The sequence below is a fragment of the Jaculus jaculus genome, chromosome 1, assembly GCF_020740685.1.
Source record: "Jaculus jaculus isolate mJacJac1 chromosome 1, mJacJac1.mat.Y.cur, whole genome shotgun sequence".
Lineage (NCBI taxonomy): Eukaryota > Metazoa > Chordata > Mammalia > Rodentia > Dipodidae > Jaculus > Jaculus jaculus.
Window position 1 is genome coordinate 292,503,626 of NC_059102.1, and position 24,980 is coordinate 292,528,605.

A 24,980-nucleotide genomic window follows, 5' to 3' on the forward strand; every position below is an offset into this window, starting at 1 on the left:
AGGAAGCTACACTGGATACACAAAAACTGCACCAGACAGTGCTGCCAGTTTCTTTGTGCCTGAGAACGTAGGACAACAGAGAACCACATACACAGAGGATGTAAGACGTAAGAGAACCACGTACACAGCTGACCGGAACAGCCAGGAAGCTCTGGGAGAGACTAAAGAGACAAGCTACACAGTAACAAAACCCAACACTCTGCATGTAGTTCTATAAACTGCCAAGGGACAAAACAATCAAAACAGTGAGTTAGAAGCCAATCTGGGCTGTAAGATCTTGTCTAAAAAAAAAAAAAAAAAAAAAAAAAACAGAAAGTAAAAGGGGGGCTGGGCTATGCCCAGTGGTAGAGTATTTGCCTAGTTCAATCCTCAATGGAGGTGGAGAGGTGTTACATTAATGCTGAACAAAGGAAACTTCAGATCCAGAAATATTATCAAGAATAAGGATATTGTATAAGATAGAAGGGTCACTTAGCTAAGACAATTCTACACAATCCAAAAATATACACACCTCATTACATTTCTACCCCTCTCCCCCAGTCATCAATGACTTATAATAGAAGGCTACAGCTTTAGTGACTCATGAGTGAAGCAAAACACAAGAAAGTAGGAGCAGAAATAAGAAAACCCACATTGACGGTTAGGGATTGCAATACACTTCTCTCGGTGATCCTGGAAGTAGAGAAGCAGGAAGGGTTCAGAAGACCTAAAGAACACTACCAATATTGCTCTGTTGAACTTAGAGAGTACCCACAAGAACAGAATATGTACTGTTTCTTTGTTGTTAGTTTCCCTTTTTATCTACTAACTTAATTCTCTAAAAATTGAGACAAAAGGCAAATCTAAAGTGCCCAACACAAGCTTCTCATCTAATGGTCACTCTACATTGTCACTGGGAATAAATGACTGCAAAAAGTTACACTATGTGCAGAACTGCCACCAGTGTCTCAGAAAGCAAAGAAGGGTATAAAGCTCTCCAGCCACCTGGTGCAAGAGACTTTGTTCCAAAGGGTGTCATTTTGGAAAACCAGGATCTCTCCTTTTGAACCTTGGACACTGGACTACCTGGCTGTGAGTCAAGGTCTGGCCAAAGAACAGGCAGCTCTAGTCATCACAGGAGATGGAGCAAGCAGTTTGCTGTAGCTCAACACTAGGGCCTGGTGCAGATGGTGACTTGCAGCAGGGATGACACCCTACTTGGGTTTTTGCCATGGCAAGGCCACACTGGGTAATCCTTCACTGTTAGCTAGCTATCTGTACCCTCTGCACTGTGAGGTTCAGGGGGTTTACACTGGGAGCAGCTCCTGGTGCCTCTCCACTGCTCTGTGTTGCTGCTTCTGCAGCAATGATGGTGCGAGGGGGTAGGAGGGAAGGCCTGGATCAGGCAGCCCTCTGGGCTATGTGTTTGAGCTTTTCTTATCTTACCTAAACTCCTAGACTCCTACTGTGTACCAAGAAAAGACTTTGGGAATACTAGAGTCCCTTGTTTGAACTATGGCACCCTCCTCGCTGCCCCCAAATAGTTGTAGTTGTGGTAGTGACTGGGTCCCTGGCCTCTACAGTCCAGAAGCCCATCTTCCTGCCTCCTCTACTCCACTGCCTCAACCTCTGCCAGGTGCGGCTGTGGCCTATTCTACCCTTCTCCTTACCTCCCATAAGCTCCGCAATCCAGGTCAGGTAGATCTTAAACCAAGGGTGACATCATGCATAGAAGAGGGATTCATAAACAAGAATAACAAAGTGTAGACCAGAAACTTAACAGAAGTTTGTTTTTCAAACTTTCCGAGAGAGTGGTTCCCTATGTAATGATGGCTGGTCTTCAACTCTTTGTAGCCCAGGCTGGCCTCAAACTCATGATCCTTAGCCTCCCAAAGTTCTGGGATTATAAGTATGTACCACCAGATCCTGATAGAAAACACAATCTGTTCAAGTGCACATAAATCACTCATTAAGATATATCAAGCCAGGCGTGGTGGCGCACACCTTTAATCCCAGCACTCAGGAGGCAGAGGTAGGAGGATCACTGTGAGTTCAACGCCACCCTGAGATGACAGAGTAAATTCCAGGTCAGCCTGGACTAGTATGAGACCCTACCTTGGAAAAAAAAAAAAAAGATATATCAAAATCTTGGCCAAAAAACAAATCAAAAAAATGCAAAAGAGGGCTGGAGAGATGGCTTAGCGGTTAAGCGCTTGCCTGTGAAGCCTAAGGATCCCGGTTCGAGGCTCGATTCCCCAGGTCCCACGTTAGCCAGATGCACAAGAGGGCGCAAGCGTCTGGAGTTCATTTGCAGTGGCTAGAGGCCCTGGCACGCCCATTCTCTCTCTTTTCTCCCTATCTGCCTCTTTCTCTCTCTCTGTCACTATCAAATAAATAAAATAAACAAAAAAAATTTTTTTAAATGCAAAAGAGTAAGAATCATATATATTTTTAATTCAGTAACAAAAATATTATCTGGAAATTTTGCAAATATTTATATTGAAGCCAGAAAAATCTAAATAACCTATAGGTCAAAAAGAGAACATAAGGTAAATTATAAAGAATACTGGAAACTGGAAAAACCTACACTGTATGTAGCTCCATGGAAAAGATAGAAGTCATAAGTGGACATAAACAACAGTGGACAATGCAAGCCTTAAGTTTGGTCAGGCCAAGTGACCCAACGAGTGCAATAGTGGCCTGTCTGTTATGGGGGAAACCAACAGCTCTCTAACTGGACTACAGACCCCATCCACAGGGGGAAATACATGCTTGATACTGAAAACTTACAACAGGGAAAGTGACAGGCCCTAGGGGTGTAACACCTGTTGATGTCTGGCTAAATGCATATATTGTGCTCATCAAACTGCCTGGTAAACACTTCTCTTAATGTTCATACCCATATATTAATGCTACTCTCACTTTGGGTTACAGAAGCTTCTCTTTTCACATGGTGGCGACTATGGGATGACTCAGGAGGCACCATATGCTGAGAAGAAATGACAGGAGTGCTCAGCACTGAAACATCTCTCTCATACCTTCCAAAGCATAGGGTCCATTGCAAAAGAGGTGGCAGAAAGAATGTAAGAGCCAAAAGAAGGCTAGGACTCCTTACAATGCCCTCTTCCAGACACAAAATGTCCTGGATATCCACAAGACCATCATAATAGGAGGAAAAGATGATGACATCAAAACAAAAGAGAGAAACAAAGTTGAGAGAGGGAAGGGGATATGATAGAGAGTGGAGTTGTGAGGGGAAAGTGGAGAGGGGATTACCATGGTTTATTGTTTATAATTAAGATAAATATAATTTTGCTTAGCAACACATTAGTTTTATCTTAAAAGTAAGCTGTAAATATATACTAGTGGCAAAACACATGAAGGAATGAGAAGGAATACCCTTATTAATATTTGACTGTGTGCTAGACACAATTTAAATTCCATTACATTATCTGTCTGATTAAACATTTACAGTAGGATTATGAAGCAAGTTTTATTTAAAATATTTTATTTATTTATTTATTTTGAGAGAGGGAGATATTGGGTGTGCCAGGGCCTTTAGCCACTGCAAACGAACTTCAGACACATGCTCTACCTTGTGCGTCTAGCTTATGTGGGTACTGGGGAATCAAACCTGGGTCCTTAGGCTTCACAGGCAAGTGCCTTAGCCACTAAGCCATCTCTCCAGCCTAATGAAGAAAGCAAGTTTTGTTTTGTTTTCTCAAGGTCCGGTCTCACTCTAGCCCAGGCTGACTTGAAATTTACTATGTAGTCTCAGGGTGGCCTTGAACTCATGGCAATCCTCCTACCTCTGCCTCCTGAGTGCTGGGATTAAAGGCATACACCACCACGCCCGGCTTTCTGTCAAGTCTTGATACTGACTTTTCCCTTCCTTCTTCAAGTTTTCTGGATACTATTCAAATAAAATTGAAGTAAGAATTCACCCATATATAATCTTGTTTCTCAAGAGTCACACATGGTAAGAATATTAAATATAACTGAGTATACTTAGGGAGGACTTAAAATATAATGTGTTTGATTCTTGGATTGATGGATACAATATGCTTTCTAAAAATTCTTTGGCATAGCTATTATTTTAGTTTCTGAAAAGGGGTATAATGACTATGAAACTCACGTGCACAGAATAACAAGAGAACATGGAAATAATTCCTGGTACTGAAGGCAGCATTTTAATACTCGATCATCATTGTTCTCATCACTGAATCCATCTGCAAAAGTAGCAGAGGCAACTGTCAATAAACACATTAAAAATCTAGGTATCCTTGGGGCTGGAGAGAGATGGCTCAGCAGTTAAAGGAACTTCTTATAAAGCCTGATATTCTGGGTTCAATACCCCAGTACCCATGTAAAGCCAGATGTACAAAGTGGTCCATGCATCTGGAATTTGTTTCAGCGGCAAGAAGCCCTGGAACACTCATATTCTCCCAAGTAACATAGTTAATTCATTTTTAAGGAAAAAAAAAAAAAAGAAATCAATTTATCTTCTGGGCACGGTGCCTGACACCTGAATTCCAGTATTCAGGACTCTCGGACACAGGGACTGTCATAAGTAAAGCCATCCTAGGAGACAGTGAGACCCAGTTTCAAAACAGAAAGAAAAGAAAAAAAGAAAAAGGAAGGAAGAAAAAAAAAACACAAAAAGAGAAAGAAATCAGGATATCACTTGAATAATCTAAGCTGTATCGTAAATCTAAAATGTCAAAAAATTGGGAGACTATAAAGTTTCTCCATATGAAACTGGCAGAATGGCTACCTGTCACTGTGTATTTCGCACATCCATACAATGTGCACCAGCAAGAATGAGCTCTAATGTAAACTACCAACTATGGTTGATAATGATGTGTCAATGGAGGTTCATCAGTTGTAATACATTCACTATTGTGCTGAGGGGTACTGATAAGGAAGAAGGCAAGATTTGTGTCAGAGTATCAGAAATGTAGAAAATCACTGTAATTGCTGCTTATTTTTTATTTTTTTGTACATGTATATGTGCACATGCATGCATGTAGGCAAAAATATGTTTGCTATTATGTATGCATATGCATATATGTGCAGATCTGAGATCAATGTTGTGTCTCTTCTATTGTTTTCCACTTCTTTTTAAAATCTGCATGTGTGTGATGTGTGTGTATGGGTATGCCAGGGTTTCCTGCCACAAACTAATACATGGTCAGCTTTATACAGGTGGCTGGGGGATTAAACCCAAAGCAACAGGCTTTGCATGAGTCTTTAACACACACCTGAGGAGGTAAGTGTGGCCTATTCCTTTAGTCCCAGCACTCAGAGGCTGAGGGAGAAGAACCTCTATGGGTTTAGGCCAGTCTGGAGCTACAGAGTGAATTCCAGCTTAGCCTAGGCTAGAGTGAGATCCTACCTCAAAAAAAGTAAAAACAAAACAAACAAAAAAATAGGGAAGGTTGAGGGGAAAAGGGAGAGAAGAAAAGACAAAAATAATTTCTAACAAATGTTAATCAGTTATCGAGAAGGTATTTTTTGGCATCCTTCAGGCTATAAAACATAGTGAAAATTCAGTTTTTGTCAAAATAATGCAACGTCAGAAACAGGACCTAAAATAATGTGCCTCATTACACCTCTGAACTCCCTAAAGTGCTCATTGCAATACAATATCCCTATTTATTTCTGGGTGAGATTCCTGGGAGTCTCTTGAAGCAGCCTGGTTTAGTTTTGAAGCCTTATTTTCCTACGTACTACGAATTTCTCTATCCTTGAGCAAGTACTTAACTACAGGACTAAAGGAGGAGGAATATAAAGCACTTGGCTCAGTATGTTGTAATAGCAAGTACCTAAAAAGTACTATATATTTACTACTTAAAGCCGAGCGTGGTGGCACATGCATTTAATCCCAGCACTCGGGAGGCACAGGTAGGAGGATCACTGGGAGTTCGAGGCCACCCTGAGACTACAGAGTGAATTCCAGGTTAGCCTGGAATTCCAAAAAACCAAAAAGTAAAAAATAAATATTTACTACTTAATTTTCAGTTTAAATGGTAAACTGCAACTTCTGTTCACATAACAAAAATAAGTAAATTCCACTTTGTGCCTCTGGCTTTATGTGGGTACTGGGAAATCAAACTCGGGTTGTAGGCTTTGCAGGCAAGTGCCTTAATCACTAAGCCATCTCTCCAGCCTTCATTGTACTCCTAAAATTAACAATGTAAATGTTCCTAAAAGATATTGTAAAAAATCTTTCTAAAATTAAAAGGAGCTAAAAGAAAGTACACACACAGTGACAGGTTAGTTTCTCTGATCTATAAATTATTTTATTTTTATTTATTTTTATCTTTTGTTTGTTTGTTTGTTTGTTTTTGTTTTTCAAGGTAGGGTCTTACTCTAGCCCAGGCTGACCTGGAATTCACTAGGTAGTCTCAGGATGGCCTCGAACCCATGGCAATCCTTCTACCTCTGCCTCCCCAGTGCTGGGATTAAGGGTGTGCATCAACACACCTGATAAAACTACATACAGATCTTTATTATAAAGGCACCTCATTATTCCAGATTCTGACATACTCCAAGAAAACATCTATCTCTACAGTGTGCTAAGAGTAAGCAGCAACAGAGTAGAAATGTATATCACTTATGGGCTTAGTCACTCAGTAGTGGTATTTTTAAAGAAAGGAGGCTGAAGTTCTGTAATAGATAACTACATAGTAACTATCAAATATTGACAGAACCTATTATGTCTAGAAACAGAATAATAAGAACCAAATACTCCCAAAGTAAGCCACAAATACCCCTTTCTATTTCACAATCTGATGGCTATACATTTTTTTTCATTTTTTTAAAAGTTTTTTGAACCCAAATTAATCTTTACCCAGAAAGAATTAATACTTACAGAGTATTTGGGCTGCAAGTTGTAATGACTGACCCCATAGCCTTGTATCTTGATTTTTGAGGCTGTCATTGATGAAATGAATTGCAGGTATAGCCTTGTGCTGGGCATGTTTTAGTAGCTTTCCTACCTTCATACGATCTAACTCTTGTACAACTACCCAGGGAATTATTAACACAAGACTTTCAAAACCTAAAAAAAAAAAAAAAAAAGAAGGTTTCTTGGAATTGAATGAACATTATCGGACAACTAAATTAATTGGTGTCAAAGTTTTGAAGCACATAGTCCTTAAAGAAACTCACAGTACATGGAATACATAAAATATAGAAATTAAAGAGGATATAAAAGCTAACTGAATGTAAAAAATAATTACTACTACAGTACAAAACATGAATTTAGTAAACATGATTTTTTATAATGAAGATTCCCAAAGTAAATGATTTCAAAGCAAGTAACTTTAAATTAAAATAAATGTCATTTAAAAAAGAAGTGTTGGACCAGGTGTGGTGGCACATGCCTTAAATCCCAGCACTTGGCAAGAAGAGGTAGGAGGACTGCTATGAGTTTGAGGCCACCCTAAGACTCCATAGTGAATTCCACGTCAGCCTGGGCTAGAGTGAGACTCTACCTCGAAAAACCAAAAAAAGAAAAAGAAAAGAAATGAAGCCGGGCGTGGTAGCGTACGCCTTTCATCCCAGCACTCAGGAGGCAGAGGTAGGAGGACGGCCATGAGTTTGAGTCCACCCTGAGACTACATAGTGAATTCCAGGTCGGCCTGGGTTAGAGCAAGACCCTACCTCGGGAACCCCCCCCAAAAAAAAAGTTGGGCTGGAGAGATGGCTTAGCAGTTAAGACATTTGCCTGCAAACCCAAAGGACCTTGGTTTGATTCCCCAGGAACCACATAAGCCAGATGCAAGGGTGGGGGAATTGAGAGGAGGAAACATAAAACATATGAAAAAGCCATATGGAAACTTACTTCTTTGTTAGCTTATTAAAAAAATATGATTTAGAAGCCAGGCATGGTGGCAAATGCCTTTAATCACAGCACTGAGAGGCAGAGGTAGGAGGATCGCCATGAGTTTGAGGTCACCCTGAGACTACATAGTGAATTCCAGGTCAGCCTGGACCACAGTGAGACCCTACCTCAAAAAACCAATACATACACACATACATAAATAATTCAGAGTCGGGCCTGGTGGTACATGCCTTTAATCCCAGAACTCAGGAGGCAGAGATAGGAAGAGGGTCCCCATGAGTTCAAGGCCACCCTGAAACTGCATAGTGAATTCCAGGACAGAATAAGCTAGAGTGAGACCCCACCTCAAGAAAAAATTTTATATATATATATGGGCTGGAGAGATGGCTTAGTGGTTAAGGCACTTGCCTGCAAAACCAAAGGACCCAGGTTCAATTCCCCAGGACTCATGTAAGCTAGATGCACAAGGTGACACATCTGAAGGTCGTTTGCAGCGGCTAGAGGCCCTGGCACACCCATTCTCTCTCTCTCTCTCTGATTCTCTCTCAAATAGGTAAATATTTAAATGTATATATAATTTAAAGCTGGGTGTGGTGGCACATGTCTTTAATCACAGCACTCAGGAGGCTGAGGTAGGCAGATCACTGTAAGTCTAAGGTCAGCCTGGGGCTACAGCGTGAACTTCAAGTCAGCATGGGTTATTGTGCGCCCTTCCCTCAAAAATAAAACAAAAATAATAATTTTTAAAAAAAGAGTTGGGGGGCTGGAGAGATGGCCTGCAAAGCCAAAGGATCCCAGTTCAATTCCCCAGGACCCACATAAGGTAGATTTTTCTGGGCTGCAGGCCCTGGCAGGCTCCTTTCTCTCTCTCTCCCTCTCTCTCAAGTAAATAAACAATAATTTAGAAAAGAAAAAAAAAAAAGAGTTGGACCAGAAGAGTCCTATGTGGGTGGATAATGCTGCCCCCAATGCCATACACCATTATAGGAAAATCTCAGTGCCAGGAATAGGACACCTCTCGCTGAGTTGTTGGTGAGTGAGGCCCTTGAGGCTACCAAAACAATACATGCTATTCCTGAGGCTCTTGATTGCCCAAAGACACCCTACTGCTGTAGACACCTGTGCTTCATTTGAAGGACACTGAGAAATCAAGGTGGAACTGAACTGGAAGCCTCTCCCTGATGACTAGGGCTAGAAAGTAGGCTGTGTAGCAGGGAACCTGGTAAGCTACACAATGACCGTCCAGGCAAGATGTGCCCACTGGTGCAATAGTGGAAAGACTGTTATGGAAGTAACCAAGTGCTCTATGATTAGATTCGGGAGTAAATTCATACTTGGTACTAAAAACCTACTCAAAAACCCATGGCCAGAAAGGTCATAGACCTTAGGAATGAAGCTACTACTGATGTTTGGTTAACTGGATATGTTGTTCCAGTCAAATATTCCTCTAGTATTTGTAATTATGCCCATAGATTAGTGTTTCTCACTTTGTTAAAAAAAAAAAAAAAAAAAAAAAACAACTTCTTTTTGCAATTGGTGGTGATTACTAGGGAAACTCAACAGTAGTCAAAGTGCTGAGAATAAGTGACTGTTAACTGCTTAGTGCCAAATGAAAGATCTATTATCCCTCCAATGCTCAGGGGACATTGAAGAAGAAGGGTCAGGAAGACTCTAAAAGCCAGAAGATGGAGAGGAATACTTTGCAACTATCATCCAGACCTGAAGAGGTCACTGAATTATGATCTCAATTAACTGTACAATATTGGGTTCATCAATACATCCCATCATGGATGGTGGAGGGCAAAATGCACATATGACTTTAAAATAGAAGAGGGACTAGTTAAAAAGAAGCAGGAAGCCAGGTGTGGTGGTGCATGCCTTTAATGCCAGAACTTGGGAGGGAGGATGACTGCTGTGAGTTCAAGGCCATTCTGAGACTACAGAGTTAATTCCAGGTCAGCCTGGGCTACAGCAAGACCCTACCTCAAAAACCAAATAAGTAAGTAAGTAAATAAATAAATAAATAAATAAATAAATAAAGCCAGACATGGTGGCACATACCTTTAATCCCAAACACTCAGGGAGATAGAGGTAGAAGGATCGCCATGAGTTTAAGGCCACCCTGAGACTACATAGTGAATTCCAGGTCAGCCTGGGCTAGACCCATCTCAAAAAAGAAAAAAGAAAAAAGAAGTAGGGGTTCAGCATAAGTGCAGTGGGGAAGGAAGGACAGGAGAAAGTAACGGGAGGGGATTATGATTAAAATATATTTTATACATGGATAAAAATTACCAGCAAAAAGTCTTCTTTAAAATGTGTAGTTTGGGCTGAGTGTGGTGGCAGCTTTAATCCCAGCACTCGGGAGGCAGAGGTAGGAGGATCACCATGAGTTCAAGGCCACCCTGAGACTACATAGTGAATTACATGTCAGCCTGGGATAGAGTGAGATCCTACCTTGAAAAACAAAAAACAACAACAAAAATATGTATTTTGGGATGGAGAGATGGCTCAGTGGTTAAGGTGCTTGCCTACAGAGTAGAACAACCTAGGCACCTATGTAAATCAGATGCACAAAATGGTGTATGTATCTGGAGTTTGTTTGCAGTAACTAGAAACCCTGGTACACCTACAGTCTGTCTCTGTCTTTCTGTAGCTCTCTGCATGGAAATAAATAAATGAAAATTTTAAAAAATATGTAGTTTAGGCTGGGTGTGGTGGCACATGTCTTTAATCCCAGCACCCAAGAGGCAGAGGCAGGAGGATCTCTATTGAGTTCAAGGCCAAAATGGGACTACAGAATGAATGCCAAGTCAGCCTGGGCCACAGTGAGACTCTAGCTCAAAAATACCCCCACCCACCAAAAAAAGTATTTTAGGTTGTCTGGTTAAGGTATACAGGGTCTCTTTCTTTTTTTTTAATTTGAGATGATGAAGATATGTTTATGAGGAGAAAATATCACTGTTAAAATACTGATAAAGAAAAAATATCAGAATCTATAAATGTTTGGCAAATACCTGTAATTTCTGTTGTCTTCAAAACTCGAACAAATTTGAGATGATTCATCAGAATGTTTGTGTCAATAACAATTAGAAGCTTTTTGTCAGAGGTATTATTTGCTAGAGAAAGCAAAATTAGGATTTCATGATATTTGACAATAGACTTGCATATAACAATATTTTTGACATTATAGAAGCACATATAATTCATTTAAATCAAACACCTCTGTCTTATAAATTTAATGGTATAAGGAAATCACACAGTTGGCTAGACTTTCATTCTGCTATTTGGCTCACTGCTTGTTGCCATGCAAATTTCTCCCCAGTCAATGTTTCCTGGGCTAAACATACAACATTGTTTGGATTAGGGGTTGAGGATGGAAAACGGATGGAGGTAGAGGAGGGTAAAGAGGGGACTTGTCTATGTCCAAGGAGGTAAAGAAGATAAAATCTGATGAAAAAGAAATTCAACAAGAATTAGGGCCGAGGGCTGAGCATGGAGGTGCACGCCTTTAATCCCAGTACTTGGGAAGCAGAGGTAGAAGGATTGCCAAGAGTTCAAGGCCACCCTGAGACTACATAGTAAATTCCAGGTCAGTCTGAGCTACTGTGAGACCTTACCTGAGAAACCTGTACCGCCGCAAAAAATCAGGGCCAATATTGAAGAACATCCCAATATTTGTGTGGGGGTAAAAAAGGGCAAGAGTCATCAATGCCTAATTTCTTCTTTTTAAAACGTTTATTTATTTATTTACTTATTTAAGAGGTAGGGTGAGAAGGATGAAGGGAGGAAGGGAGGATGGGTGTGCCAGGGTCTCTAGAAACTGCAAATGAACTCCAGATGCATACACCACCTAGTACATCTGGCTTTTTGTGAGTATTGGGGAACTGAACCTGGGTCCTTTAGCTTTGCAGACAAGTGCATTAACTGCCAAGCCATTTTTCCAGCTTTCTCTGTAATCCCAGGCTAGCCTCAAACTCACAGTGATCACCTACCTCAGCCTCCCAAGTGCTGTGAGCAAAAGCATGCACCACCCTGCCCTACACATAAAACTAACTTATTTCATAGAGCCTTTGTGAAGATCAGGTAAGTTAATGCATAGGAAAACACTTAGAAAATGTCAAAAAATGAAATATTAATAAAAAGGTAGGGGCTAGAGAGATTGCTTAGTGGTTCAAGTACTTGCTTGAAAAGCCTGATGGCCTGGGTTCAATTCCCTAGTACCCACATAAACCTAGATACACAAAGTGGTGCATGCATCCAGAGTTTAGGTAGTAGCAGGATACTCTGGTGTGCCCATTTTTTCCTCTCTCTCCATGCAAATAAGTAAATTAATTTAAAAAGTGGGGGCTGGACAAAAGGCTTAGCAGTTAAGATGCATGCCTGTGAAGCCTAAGGATCCAGGTTTGATTTTCCAATACCCAAATAAGCAGGATGCACAAGGGGTGCATGCATCTAGAGTTCATTTGCAGTGTATAGAAGGTACATTCTCTCTCTCTCTGCCTTTCTCTCAAAGAAATAAATATGTTATTTTAAAAAGAAAAGGTGGTATTACCATTTTTATAGAACAGTAGCTAATTTGGGCACTCTTATAATATTATTTATTTATTTATTTTGATCCAGGGTCTTGTTATATACTGTAGGTTGGCCTGAAACCCTCTTTGTAGTTTCAGCTGGGCTTGAACTTCCAATCCTCCTGCCTCAGCCTCCTGAGTGCTAGTATTAGAAGCAAGTGCAAACCACACAGGGCATTTTGAATAATCTTATCATCTGCTCCCAGTAATAAAACTAACCAAAATTTTAGTACATAAACAAAGAAATCATGAAAATTATACCTTTAAGCAATTTTTTTATATTTGATCAGTACTTTACATAATTGAAAGTGTTAAAAGTTATTATTAAAAGTAAAAATATGGGTGGGTTAAAGGTACTTGCTTGCAAAGCCTGTAGCCACATTCAATTTTCAAGTACTCACATAAAGCCAGACACACAAAATGGCTCATGCCTCTGGGATTTGCTTGATATAGCAAAAGGCCCTGGCACATTATTACTCTTTCTCTCTCAAATAAGTAACATACATACATAGATAGATAGATATAGATATTTATATATATCTATATCTATCTATCTGTGTGTGTGTATGTGTGTGTGTATTCCTTTTTTTAAAAAGTAAAAGAGATTGCACAGTGGGTAAAATGTCTACCACACAAGCATGAAGACCTAAGATCAGATGTCCAGAACTACATAAAATGCTAAATGTAGTGGTACCTGCCTGTAATCCCAGTGCTGGGGAGGCAGAGACAGGTAATTCCTGGAATTCACTGGCTAAGGGGGTTCTAGGTTTATCTAACTCAAAAATAAGGTACAGAGCTGGGCATAGTGGCACAAGCCTTCAATCCCAGTAGTGGGAAGACAGAGGTAAGATGATCACCAAGTTTGAGGCCACCCTGTGACTACACAGTAAATTCCAGGTCAGCCTGGGCTAGAGCAACACATTGCCTCGAAATACCAAAACAATGATGATGATGATGAGAATAATAATAATGTGGGAAAAATAAGGTGGGGAATAATTTAAGACACCAATATCAACTTCTGGCCTCCAACACAGATACGCACATAAGCATGCTCGCCTGCAGAATCATGCATTCATATACACACAAACACACACATTTTAAAATAAATAAAAGCTCTGATTATGACTTCTTGACAATATAAAGAAAATATGTCTGTGTAACAGTGTGAAAAATACAATTAAATGATAAGAAATTAAACCTGATTCCTGAAGCTAAAATATACCATTATCATTTCAAATGAACAAATTATAACACTTTCATCTATATATTATAAAATATGAACTTGGCGACATAAATTCTTAGGAAAGCACAGATCATAAAAGTCAACATACAAGATATGCCAGTAGAAGGGTGTACATCATCTTCCACCAAGTCAATTTCCATACTCATTAAGTCTCCAGAAGATGGAACTACAGGTAAATCTACACTTTTCCCCACACGTGCAGCATGGAGCTCTTCTACTATCTGCATCTAAATTATAAAACACCCAATGAAACATTTTGAGTTACTTTTGAGTTATCTGCAGATTAACATGAGAAGAAAGCAATCAATTAGTAAGCCACCTAAGGTACCTTACAGGAAAAATAATCATAGAATTACGGAGACAGCATAATTTAAAAAAAAAGATTTATAAATACAGTTTGAAAATCAGTTCTTCATCTCCTGTCTTTCGCAAATAATTTACAAAATATTTTAAAAAGGGGTGGGGGTTAGAGAGATGGCTTGCAGTTAAAGATGCTTGCTTGCCAAGCCTGATGGCCCAGGTTTGATTCCCCAATTCCCACTTAAAGCCAGATGCACAAAGTGGCACATGCACCTGCAGTTCATTTACAGAGAGGCAGGAGGTCCTGGTGCATCCATTCTATCTTTCTCAAATAGTAAGTTCTTATTATAACTGCAACTTTAGGCAAGAAGATCATTTAACTACTTTGTTTCTCAATTTGCTCATCAAGAATGAGGAATATTAAATACCCATTTTTATAAAGATAAAGATATAAAGATATCAAATTAAGTTCATTCTTATTTATAATATCACTTCAAAGTAATTTAAAGAGCCAAATTTCTTTTCTTTTATCTTAATGATTATGAGCTGTAGCTTACTGGTAGAGAGCTTGTCTAGCATGTGGTCGTGTGAGCTCATGAGTTTCATCCTCAGGATGCCAAACCAACAATAATAATAATAATAAAAACAAAACCTCTTGAGAGTTCTAATTTTGTCAATGAATGACATAAAACTAAATCTTAAGATCTTTCTCACTTCAGACAAATACCACCTGACTATACTTTGGTATAAAAAAAAAAAGGTATAGCTGGGCACTGTAGCATATGCCCACAATCACAGCACTCAGGAGGGAAGAGATAAGAGAACCAGGAGTTCAAGGCCATCCTTCTTTACAGAGTGAGTTAAGAGGTCAACCTGACCTTATCTCAAACAAACAAAAAGAAATGAACATTGGGGCTGGAGAGATGGCTTAGTGGTTAAGGCATTTGCCTACAAAGCCAAAGACCCCAGTTCGATTCTCCAGGACCCATGTAAGCCAGATGTACAAGGGGTGCATGCATCTGGAGTTTGTTTGCAGTGGCTAGAGGTCCTGACATGCCCATTTTTTCTCTTTTTCTCTGCCTCTTTCTCTCAAACAAACACACAAATAAATAAATAAATACTAAAAAGAAATGAACATATAGTTATCTTTAAAATAGAGGTGAGAAATCTTTTCCTGGACCTAGAAGACAGAAAAATATCACAAATAAAAGTTATCCATTTTAATTTAAGTAGAAAAAATAAAGTGTTTTGTGAATCTAAATTTAAGAATAGGAAACATAAAATGCTATGAGGGTCAAAGAGATTCTAGAAGGAAATAAAGCAACAAGATAAAACACCATGTAGTCTCATTTTCATACACTAACAATTTCACTTACCACTGAATAGAAAAATGAAGCGAACGTATGTTAATGTCACATTGCATTTTTAAAAATTTTCATTTATTTGCATATGTCTGTATATGTGTGTGTGTATGTGTGGGTGTAAGTATGTGTGCATGTACTGACAGTTAGGGTATTTTGCTGCTACAAACTTGAAACACACACACCACTTTGCATCTGATGTTACATGGGCACTGGAAAATGGAACCCAGCCTCTGTCACTCTGTAATGTGGCAAACCTTGTTACACATGTGTAAAAGTATAACATTAAATCAAAATTCTACAGTGTGTTCTAAACAAGTTTATTAGAAACAAAGGCAAAAAGGTAATCAAGTAAATATAAAGACATCTATGCATACTTTTGGGTATTTTTTTATGGTGCTGGGAACCCAACCCAGGACCCCATGCATGCCAGGCAAGCACTCTACCAACTAAAACTACATCCTTTCCCCTGCAGTTTTTTTAAATAGCTTTTTAAAGAGTTTTTTAAATTTTTATTTATTTGCAAGCAGAGAGGAAAAGAGAGAGCGACAGAGATAGGAGAGAGAGAGAATGGGCACATCAGGGCCTCTAGCCACTGCAAAGGAACTCCCAGACACATGTGTCCCTTGTGTATCTGGCTTACGTAGGTTCTGGGGAATTGAATCTGGGTCCTTTGGCTTCACACCTTAACTTATAAGCCATTTCTCAGCCCCCCATCAAGGTTCTTTTTTTGTTTTTTGGTTTTTCGAGGTAGGGTCTCACTCTAGTCTAGGCTGACCTGGAATTCACTATGTAGTCTCAGGGTGGCCGCAAACTCACAGCGATCCTCCTACCTTTGCCTCCCGAGTGCTGGGACTAAAGGGGTGCACCACCACCATACCTGGCAAGGTTTTTAGTAGATACTTTATTAAGAGTGGGAACTGGTTATTTGGATATCATGGTGCATATCTGTAACTCCAGCATTTGGGAAGCTGAGTGAGGAAACTCACAAGCTTGAAATCAACACAGACTACATGGCAAGATTCTATTAATTTTTTAAAAAAACCCTGAATTTTATTAAAAATATTCAAAGTAGCTGGGCATGGTGACACATGTCTTTAATACCAGCACTTGGGAGGCAGAGGTAGGAGAATCACTGTGAGGTCAAGGCCAGCCTGGGTCTACAGATTGAGTTTCAGGTCAGCTAGGCCTACAGTGAGATCCTACCTTGAAAACAAACAAACAAACATAAAAGATTCAAAGTAAATATGATATCAGTAACCTCTTGATCTGTATCTTGGGTACTTTCAAGTGACACTGGTGAACATGTTGTTCCAGGTTTCTGAAATGAAAAAGTAATTTCATTAGTTAATTATGATGCATGTACATAAAATATGGCTTTTCAGCCTTGGCTATCTGATACATTGTACAGTAACTTTTGTTTTTGTTTTTCTCTTTAGATAGGGTCTCACTCTAGCCCAGGCTGACTTAGACCTCACTCTGTAGTTCTAGGCTGGCCTTAAACTCACAGTGATCTTCCTCCCAAGTGCTATGATTAAAGATGTGCACTACCTCCCAGCTCCACTATTTAATAGCATCACTGGACCAACTACTCATCACTTATCAGTGATATAACCCACTCACCTCAGTCCTGACAATCAAAACTGTCTCTAAACATTGATGAATGCACCCTGAGAGACAAAACTGCCATCACTCAAGAAACCACTCCCAGAAGAGACAAATCCCAATCTATCAAGTCAGGTGGGAGATATTCTTTATGGAGTTTTTAGAGACTGATATGCCTTTCTCAGAAATAGAAACAACCATGGTAAAGAGAAACAAGATGGCTTTCTTTGTTTTTAGGCTATGATTAAATGAAGAAGTCACTGAATTATTTCTGAAGGTGACCTGACAAAACAGCAAAGACAATCTGAGGACTGTAATGGGCTAAAGAGAAAAGACTGAAAAAATGCAGAGCTGCATTATAGTTTTGGGGTTTTTGTCTTCTAACAGATACTGAAGATTCTTCTATAACAACCTCCAAGTTTGCACTAGCACTTTAATATTCCATTACCATAGGACTGATAATCACTTTTCCATTTGACTTTAAATAGTATTTGATTTTTGATTAAGATTTTTTATTTTTAATTATTTGAGAGAGGGAAAGAGGCACAGAGAGAGAATGGGCATGCCAGGGCTTCTAGCCACTGCAAACAAACTCCAGACGCATACACCACCTTGTGCACCTGGCTAACATGGGTCCTGGGGAATCCAACTGCAGTCCTTTGGCTTTGCAGGCAACAGCCTTAACCACTAAGCCATCTCTCCAGCCCCATGTTAGATTATTTTTAAGAGGTACCAAGAAAGCTAAAATTATCAGAATTTCTTGCGGGGTGGGATATTTCTCAAAGGCCTATTAATTCCACCAGGAATGGAAAGGGACTAGAAAGAGCTTTTGAAACAAAGGAAACAGACAAAGCCCTTCAAAAGTATGTTGGTCTCGTCTCCAGTAGTTCTGGCCCCACAATAAAAGAAAACAACCATAGATACCAAAATGGCTAGTTTCAAATCTGTGTTACATATATGTAGATAACTCCAACCAAAGGCTGCTTAAGTCAGAAAGCTCCCTCATGCTGGGAACAACAAAACCATACTTGCTCAAAATGTACCAGTGACATTCAATATCTAGGATAGGTTCCTCCTGACTTATGCCAAAACATTATTGTCCTTCACCCATCAGAATGATTGGCTACTGAGTATGTGCTGAGGCCAGATATGTGTTGGGCAGCCCCTAATGGCAGATTCAATGGCTCTGTTGCACTAACCTTTGGCCTTGGCTATCCCCAGAATGGATTGGAAGATATAATCTAGAATGGAAACTCTCACTAGTATAGTCAAAGGTTTTAATGACAATAGCTCAGGGAATCTTCATTCTTTAAAAAAAAAAAAAAAAATCCACTGCTGTGGTAGCAACACAGGGCATAATGGTGCATGCCTTTAATTCCAACATGTGGGAAGCAGAGGTAGGAGGACTGATGTGAATTTAAGGCCACCTTTAGACTACATAGTAAATTCTAGGTCAGCCTGAGCTACAGCAAAACTCTACCTCAAAAAACCAAAAAACAAAAAATTATTTATTTCAAGAAGTGGGTGGGGGCCGGGCGTTGTGGCGCACGCCTTTAATCCCAGCACTTGGGAGGCAGAGGTAGGAGGATCGCCGTGAGTTCTAGGCCACCCTGAGACTACATAGTGAATTCCAGGTCAGCCTGAGCCAGAGTGAGACCCTGCCTCGAAAAACCAAAAAAAAAAAAAAAAGTGGGTGGGGGAGAGAATGGGTACACAGAGACCTCTAGTCACTGCAAACGAACTCCTGATGCATGTACCACTTTGTGCATCTGGCTTTATGTGGGAAGCAAATCAGGGTTATTAAGCATTACAGACAAGCACCGTACCTGCTAAGCAAACTCTCCAGCCCTGAATCTCCCTTCTTAATTCTGAGGCTCAAATGGTAAGAAAAGCAATTATGCAAGTATATGACTTTAGGGAGTCTCACGACAGCTAAGGGTGGCACATGAGTCATTATCAAAGTTGAATGTTGCATCTATATTCCAGATAATTCTGCTAATGTTTCATCTGCTTTACAAGATCTACAAGGAACATGTCAGACACCATTGTGCCATATGTTGAACAGTACTGGAAGTGGATTTCAGAATTTTCAATGTAGAAGGAAATTATACTTATTATAAATCATTCCATTAATCTTTGGACCTTGTATAATCAACTACTGCTTTAACTTTATCTCCTGTCATTTACAGCCCCCATTCGGATTGGCCATACAACAATTAAACTCCATCCACCTGGGTCCCCTCTATAGTCCTATAAAGACTAAAAGTTTATAAAAAATGGGAACCCTAAAGAAGTGATCACTTGTCACTTCTAATAGGGTTACAGACCATCCTTACCTCACAATGTTAAACAACCTATACCTTGAGATGAACTTCAGTCTTTTACTAGGATGTTATTAATACTCCTTTATGTGTTCCAGGTAGAGTTCCAAATGCCAAAAATAAAGAGATATTCCAGTACCCAGAACCTGACCATCAGGCCAGAATGTTCCATGATGGGCTCTTAGATAGCCCTCCTTCTAGAGGAACCCTGAGTGCTATGGCCTAACACCATCCTCTTATCAGCATGAAGCAGTTAAGAGCGGTTATTGCTCTGTTTCCATAGCAGCAGTTAGGGTGGTTTCTGGGAGAAGGGACTGAAATACTATAGGAGATGAAAGACAGTTTCCTTGCGTAGGCAGACAGATAGGGAAAAGGGCCCTTGATAGATGGCCATATTCTAACCCCAGATGGTGAAGACAGTGGACTCACTTCTTCCTTCTTTCTGGCCTAAGTGAATTTTCCTGCCAGTGGCCTAGCTTGGAGAGCTTTCTGGGACCTGCACAATACTGGATGCATTATGGACCAACAAGTGCCTTCTCCTTCATTTAAGTTGACCAATTATGGACTCTAGACAAGTGAATTTCACTCATTCAATAAAAGTCTAATTTCTACTGGAACTGTGGATTTTCTATCACTGGAATCTCCTCCACCAGAGGTCTGCCCCTTCTGCTTTCTTTTCCTCTTACTTTAAAATAAACTTTATTCTTTTTTTAGCCGGGTGTGGTGGCACACGCCTTTAATCCCAGTATGTGGGAGGCAGAGGTAGGAGGATCGCCATGAGTTCGAGGCTGCCCTGAGAATAGAGTGAATTCCAGGTCAGCCTGGGCTAGAGTGAGACCCTACCTTGAAAAACTGAAAAACCAAAATAAAATAAAATAAACTTTATTCTTTTTTAATATTTGCAAGCATACAGAGAAGAGGGGGGAAGAGGAGAGAAGAGGTGTGCCAGGCCCCCCCCCCCCCCCCCCCGCTGCTGCAAACGAACTCCGGATGCATGTGCTTCTTTGTTTATTTGGTTTAATGTGGGTACTGGGGAATCAAACCCCAGATGTTAGGTTTTGCAGGCAAGCACCTTAACCATGAAACCATCTCACCAGCCCCAATTGTATTCTTTTAAACACTTAAATTGTTTTAAATTAAAGGAAAAAAAAAAAAGCAGCCAGGTACAGTGGCTCATGCCTCTAATCCTAGCACTTAGGATGCAGAGGTACAAACAATTGCTTTAAGTCTGGGGAAGGCATGAGCTACATTGTGACTTCTAGGTCATCCTAAACTAGAATGAGACTGTGCTTTTAACAACAACAACAATAATAATAATAATTAATTTGCTGGTACTGGAAAGATGCTTAGCATTTAAGGTGCTTGCCTGCAAAACCTAAGGATGCAGAATTCACCAGTACCCAGGTAAGCCAGATGCACAAGGGGGCACACGCATCTGGAGTTCGTTTGCAGTGGCTGGAGGCCCTGGCATACCCATTCTCTCTTTCTTTCTCTCTCTCCTTCTCTCTTCCTCTCTCTAATAAATAGATAAAAATAATTTTTAAAAAGTAATTTGTTAAAGTAACAAGCTATTTTGAATATTTACCTGTATAGGTTCTCCTATCTAGGGTTAGAAAAGCCTTATCTAGACTCCTATAGGACTTTTACCAAGGACTACCTGTAACTGATTCTTGGCACACATTTAAGCATTTCTTTTGTTATGAATCATTGATATATCACAGGATATTAAAACAGAAGAATAGGGCAGAATGAATATGCAAAGCCTTACAAAATCAGCATATGAGGAAAAACAAGTTGGCAAAGAAGGCAGGAACACCCTCCACTCTCCAGCTACAGGCAGACTGGCTCATGGTAACTCTAAAACCTGCTGACACCACTATCATCCTAAGACACTGGAACTAGATAATAAAACAAGAAACCAATACATTATCTTCATGACTAACAGTTAAGCAGCCCTCTACAATAATCATCAGTAACAGAAACTAACACCTGAGTATATTAACTTTGCTAAGAACAAATTTCTCATTTTGTATATTACCTGAGCAAGATTTTCCTTAGAGTTTGAATCATTACTTTCTTGATGCTCATGATATTTTCTTTTCCACTCACGAACAGTCTGCTTATAGGTAGAGTCGGAAAACAAGGGCTGGGTTTTACACCTGTTCATGTTTAATGACACCTGGCAACTTTTCAAGCATTCCTTTTCTTCCTGCTTAGTTTTTGGTTTACTAGACTCTGAACTGAAGACGTTTTCTTCTACAAGCTTCTGAAGGGTATTATAGGATTTTATTGGAATTTTGAAACCAATCTTCCTTCTTCTAGATTCAAAAGGTTCCTTGGTTATCTCCTTGGAATGATAATTGTGAAAAAACTGAAATTTTTTGCATTTCTCCAGGACACATTCTTCAGAACTGTCTTTAAATTTGTTGTTACTTTCTTTCTTCAGTTCTTTCATCTTGTCCTTATGAATAAGTAAATGAGGCCAGGTCTTTTCCTTAGCCTGGCCTTCTGCTTTTGATTTCATATCTTTGGCAATTTTAGAACTGTTAAGACTTTTTATTCCATAGTCAATCTTACTCCCAACATTTGTTAATCTAATATCTTTAAGTTTAACATCTCTTTTAGCTCCATTTGAAGAACTCCATGAAGTAATTTGATTATTATTTGAATATGATGCTTCTGGGAGTTTAAGATGTCCTTGGGATAAAGAACTGATTTTCTTTTTCTTTCTGGGTATGTCAGTTTCTGTATTCAATCTATAAAGCAGCAGAGGTTATATTACAATTATACATAATATTGAACTATATCATTTTGTTAGAGATGACTAGACTGGTTCAAAACTTCATAAATGGCTTACTTTAAGAATGAAGTAGAAAGGATGAATAAAGAAATGGTATTGGAATATAATACTTGATTTGCTATTTAGAAAAACATTATAGTCCTATATAATACCTATCAGATAACATAAATTCTAAATGGATTAAATACCTAAGTACAAAATCATGTTTATTATTTTAACTGTTATACCTCTCATTAAACCTCTAATAACTGGAAAAGAAAATGGGAATGATCACTTTATTCCTTTTTTAAAAAATGTGTCATTTACTTATTTATTTAAGACAGAGAATGAGAATATGAGCAGGCCAGGGCCTCCTGTTACTGCAAACAAAATCCAGACACATGTGACACTTTGTGCATCTGGCTTTACATGGGTATTAGGGAACTGAACCAAAGCCAGCAGGCACTGCAAGTACGTGCCTTTAACCATTTAGCAATCCCCTCAGCCACAATTTACTCTTAATAGAAAACTTCCATGAGTCAGACATAGTGGCAGATGCCTTTATCCTAGCACTTGGGAGGTAGAAGTAGGAAGATTGCTAGGTTAGAGGTCAGCCTTGGACTACAGCGTGAACTCCATGTCAGTCTGGGCTAGAGTAAGAGCCTACCTTGAAAGAAAAACAAAGCAAAACAAAAAAAAACTTCTGAAATATAACAGTAGTGGAAAAATAATAAAGGAAACTAGTGATACCTTGGTTATTAAAGCTTTACCATATGAAAATGTAATAAAAATTAAATATATTAATAAATGCTACTTGCTATATATGCTATAACCACAAGCTGGCCTTAGATAAAAACCTCATCAAAAGGAACTAACTGGGGGACAGGGGGATGGAGAGATGACTTAGTGATTAAGACACTTGCCTATAAAACTAAAGGACCCAGGTTCAATTCCCCAGGATCCATATAAGCCAGATGCACACATCTGGAGTTTGTTTGCAGCGGTTGGAGGCCCTGACATGCCCATTCTCTCTCTCAAATGAATAAATAAAAAAAAAATACACAACAACAAAAAGTTATTAAAAGGGGGCTGGGACAGCAGAAACCACAGAAGAATTGGGGAGACAAGCATGAGCGCTGCTTCCATGCTGAACCTGATAACCAGAACCAGAGTGTAGGAGACAGACCCTGAGGACACTCAGCACCTACCAGAGATCCAGAGGCTCCCAAAAGCTTATTACTGAGGTAGACTTAAAACTCGCCCACCAAGGCTCAGGGAATTTTGCAGAGGAGGGGGCAAAAAGACTGTAAGAGCCACAGGTTAAGACATCATGCCTAGAGACATTAATTGCCCTCAAAAATAACTGACTGCTGCTCTTACAATGCATAAACCACAACCCCTTAGAGAATATCTGAAGCCCCACTGAGGAGCATCCCCAAGAGGGTGGGGGCAGGGATGAGGAAAAATTTGCACTTGCTTGAAAATTCCCACAAATGATGTATCCATACGAACTATGTTGTTGATAATAATAATAATAATAAACATAAAAAGGAGGGGGGCTGTAGAGATGACTCAGCAGTTAAGGTGCTTGCCTGCAAAACCTAAGGACCTGGGTTGAGTTCCCCAGTACCTACATAAAGCCAGGTGCACAAAGTGGTGCATGAGCCTGAAGTTCGTTTGCAGTGGTTAGAGGCCCTGGTGTGCCCATTCTCTCTCTCTCTCTTCCTCTCCCTCTCTGCTTCTCTCTCTCTAATAAGTAAGTAAATTAAAATTAATAAATTACTAATATTCTAAGAAAGGCCATAAACAAAAAATTAAAGAGAAAAAATGGCTCTTAAACCTTTGAAAACTGTTATAGGTATAGGTAACCATGTTACCTATAACAATAACATAATAATTATAATAATAGCATACCATTTTTTTGCAGACTACCAAGCATTTTAAAGTAACATTAAATACTGGTAAGAAGTCTTAAAGGGATTTTTTCCTACATTGCTGGTGAAAATCTAAAAAGGAATTTAACAATATTGGCGGGTGTGGTGGCACATGCCTTTAATCCCAGCAGTTGGGAGGCAGAGGTAGGAGGATCACCATGAATGAGTTCAAGGCCACCCTAAGATTACATAGTGAATTCCAGGTTAGCCTGGACTAGAGTGAGAACCTACCTCAAAAAAAAAAAAAAAAAAGTAATTTAACACTATAAATTAAGAGCTCTACACATTTTTTTTTAATTTTTATTTATTTATTTATTTGAGAGCGACAGACACAGAGAGAAAGACAGATAGAGGGAGAGAGAGAGAATGGGCGCACCAGGGCTTCCAGCCTCTGCAAACAAACTCCAGACGCGTGCGCCCCCTTGTGCATCTGGCTAACGTGGGACCTGGGGAACCGAGCCTCGAACCGGGGTCCTTAGGCTTCACAGGCAAGCGCTTAACCGCTAAGCCATCTCTCCAGCCCCACATTTTTTTTTTGTTTCCCAGTTAATTCTCATTTTAGAAATCTATACCCAGCGTTGCAGGGCTTGAGTAATACTATGCCTAAGAAGTACACATATGAACAATAGTGACACACAGCTTTTGAGGTTCTGATTGGATCTGAGGCCTGCTCAGTGGGAGAGAACTCATATGTGGTACTGGCAACCAAGTCAAAATCCCCGGACAGGAAACTCACAATCCAGAGAGAAGTCCCCATTGCTCTTTGGAAAAGGTGGGCATACACATAAAAAAGTCTCTCAAGAACTGAAAAGATGGCTTTGCAATTAAGGCGCATGCCTGTGAAACCGAAGGGCCCATGTTCTACTCTCCAGATACCACGTTAGCCAGACACACAAAGGTGAGGCAAGCGCAAGGTCGTAAAAGCCCACAAGATGGTGCAAGCATCTGGAGATGGACTGCAGGGGCTGAGGCTCGGGGGCACCAATTCTCTCTCAAAAATAAAAATTTAAAAACCTGAAAAAAAAAGTCTCTTAAATA

The 24,980-nt window shown here is 39.7% G+C and overlaps 1 protein-coding gene across 6 annotated transcripts in view; it reads right to left on the minus strand.

The window, feature by feature from the left end:
• Positions 1–24,980, minus strand: part of Swt1 (SWT1 RNA endoribonuclease homolog) — an 81,190-nt gene that overhangs the window by 38,656 nt on the left and 17,554 nt on the right. For all 6 annotated transcript variants that reach the window (XM_045141742.1, XM_045141739.1, XM_045141740.1 and 3 more), the window contains 6 exons: positions 21,268–21,985; positions 16,565–16,624; positions 13,731–13,869; positions 10,843–10,944; positions 6,854–7,042; positions 4,115–4,208 (listed from right to left, as the gene is read on the minus strand). In XM_045141742.1, coding sequence (XP_044997677.1) covers positions 4,115–4,208; positions 6,854–7,042; positions 10,843–10,944; positions 13,731–13,869; positions 16,565–16,624; positions 21,268–21,985 — 1,302 coding nt within the window. The remainder of the gene's footprint in view (positions 1–4,114; positions 4,209–6,853; positions 7,043–10,842; positions 10,945–13,730; positions 13,870–16,564; positions 16,625–21,267; positions 21,986–24,980) is intronic.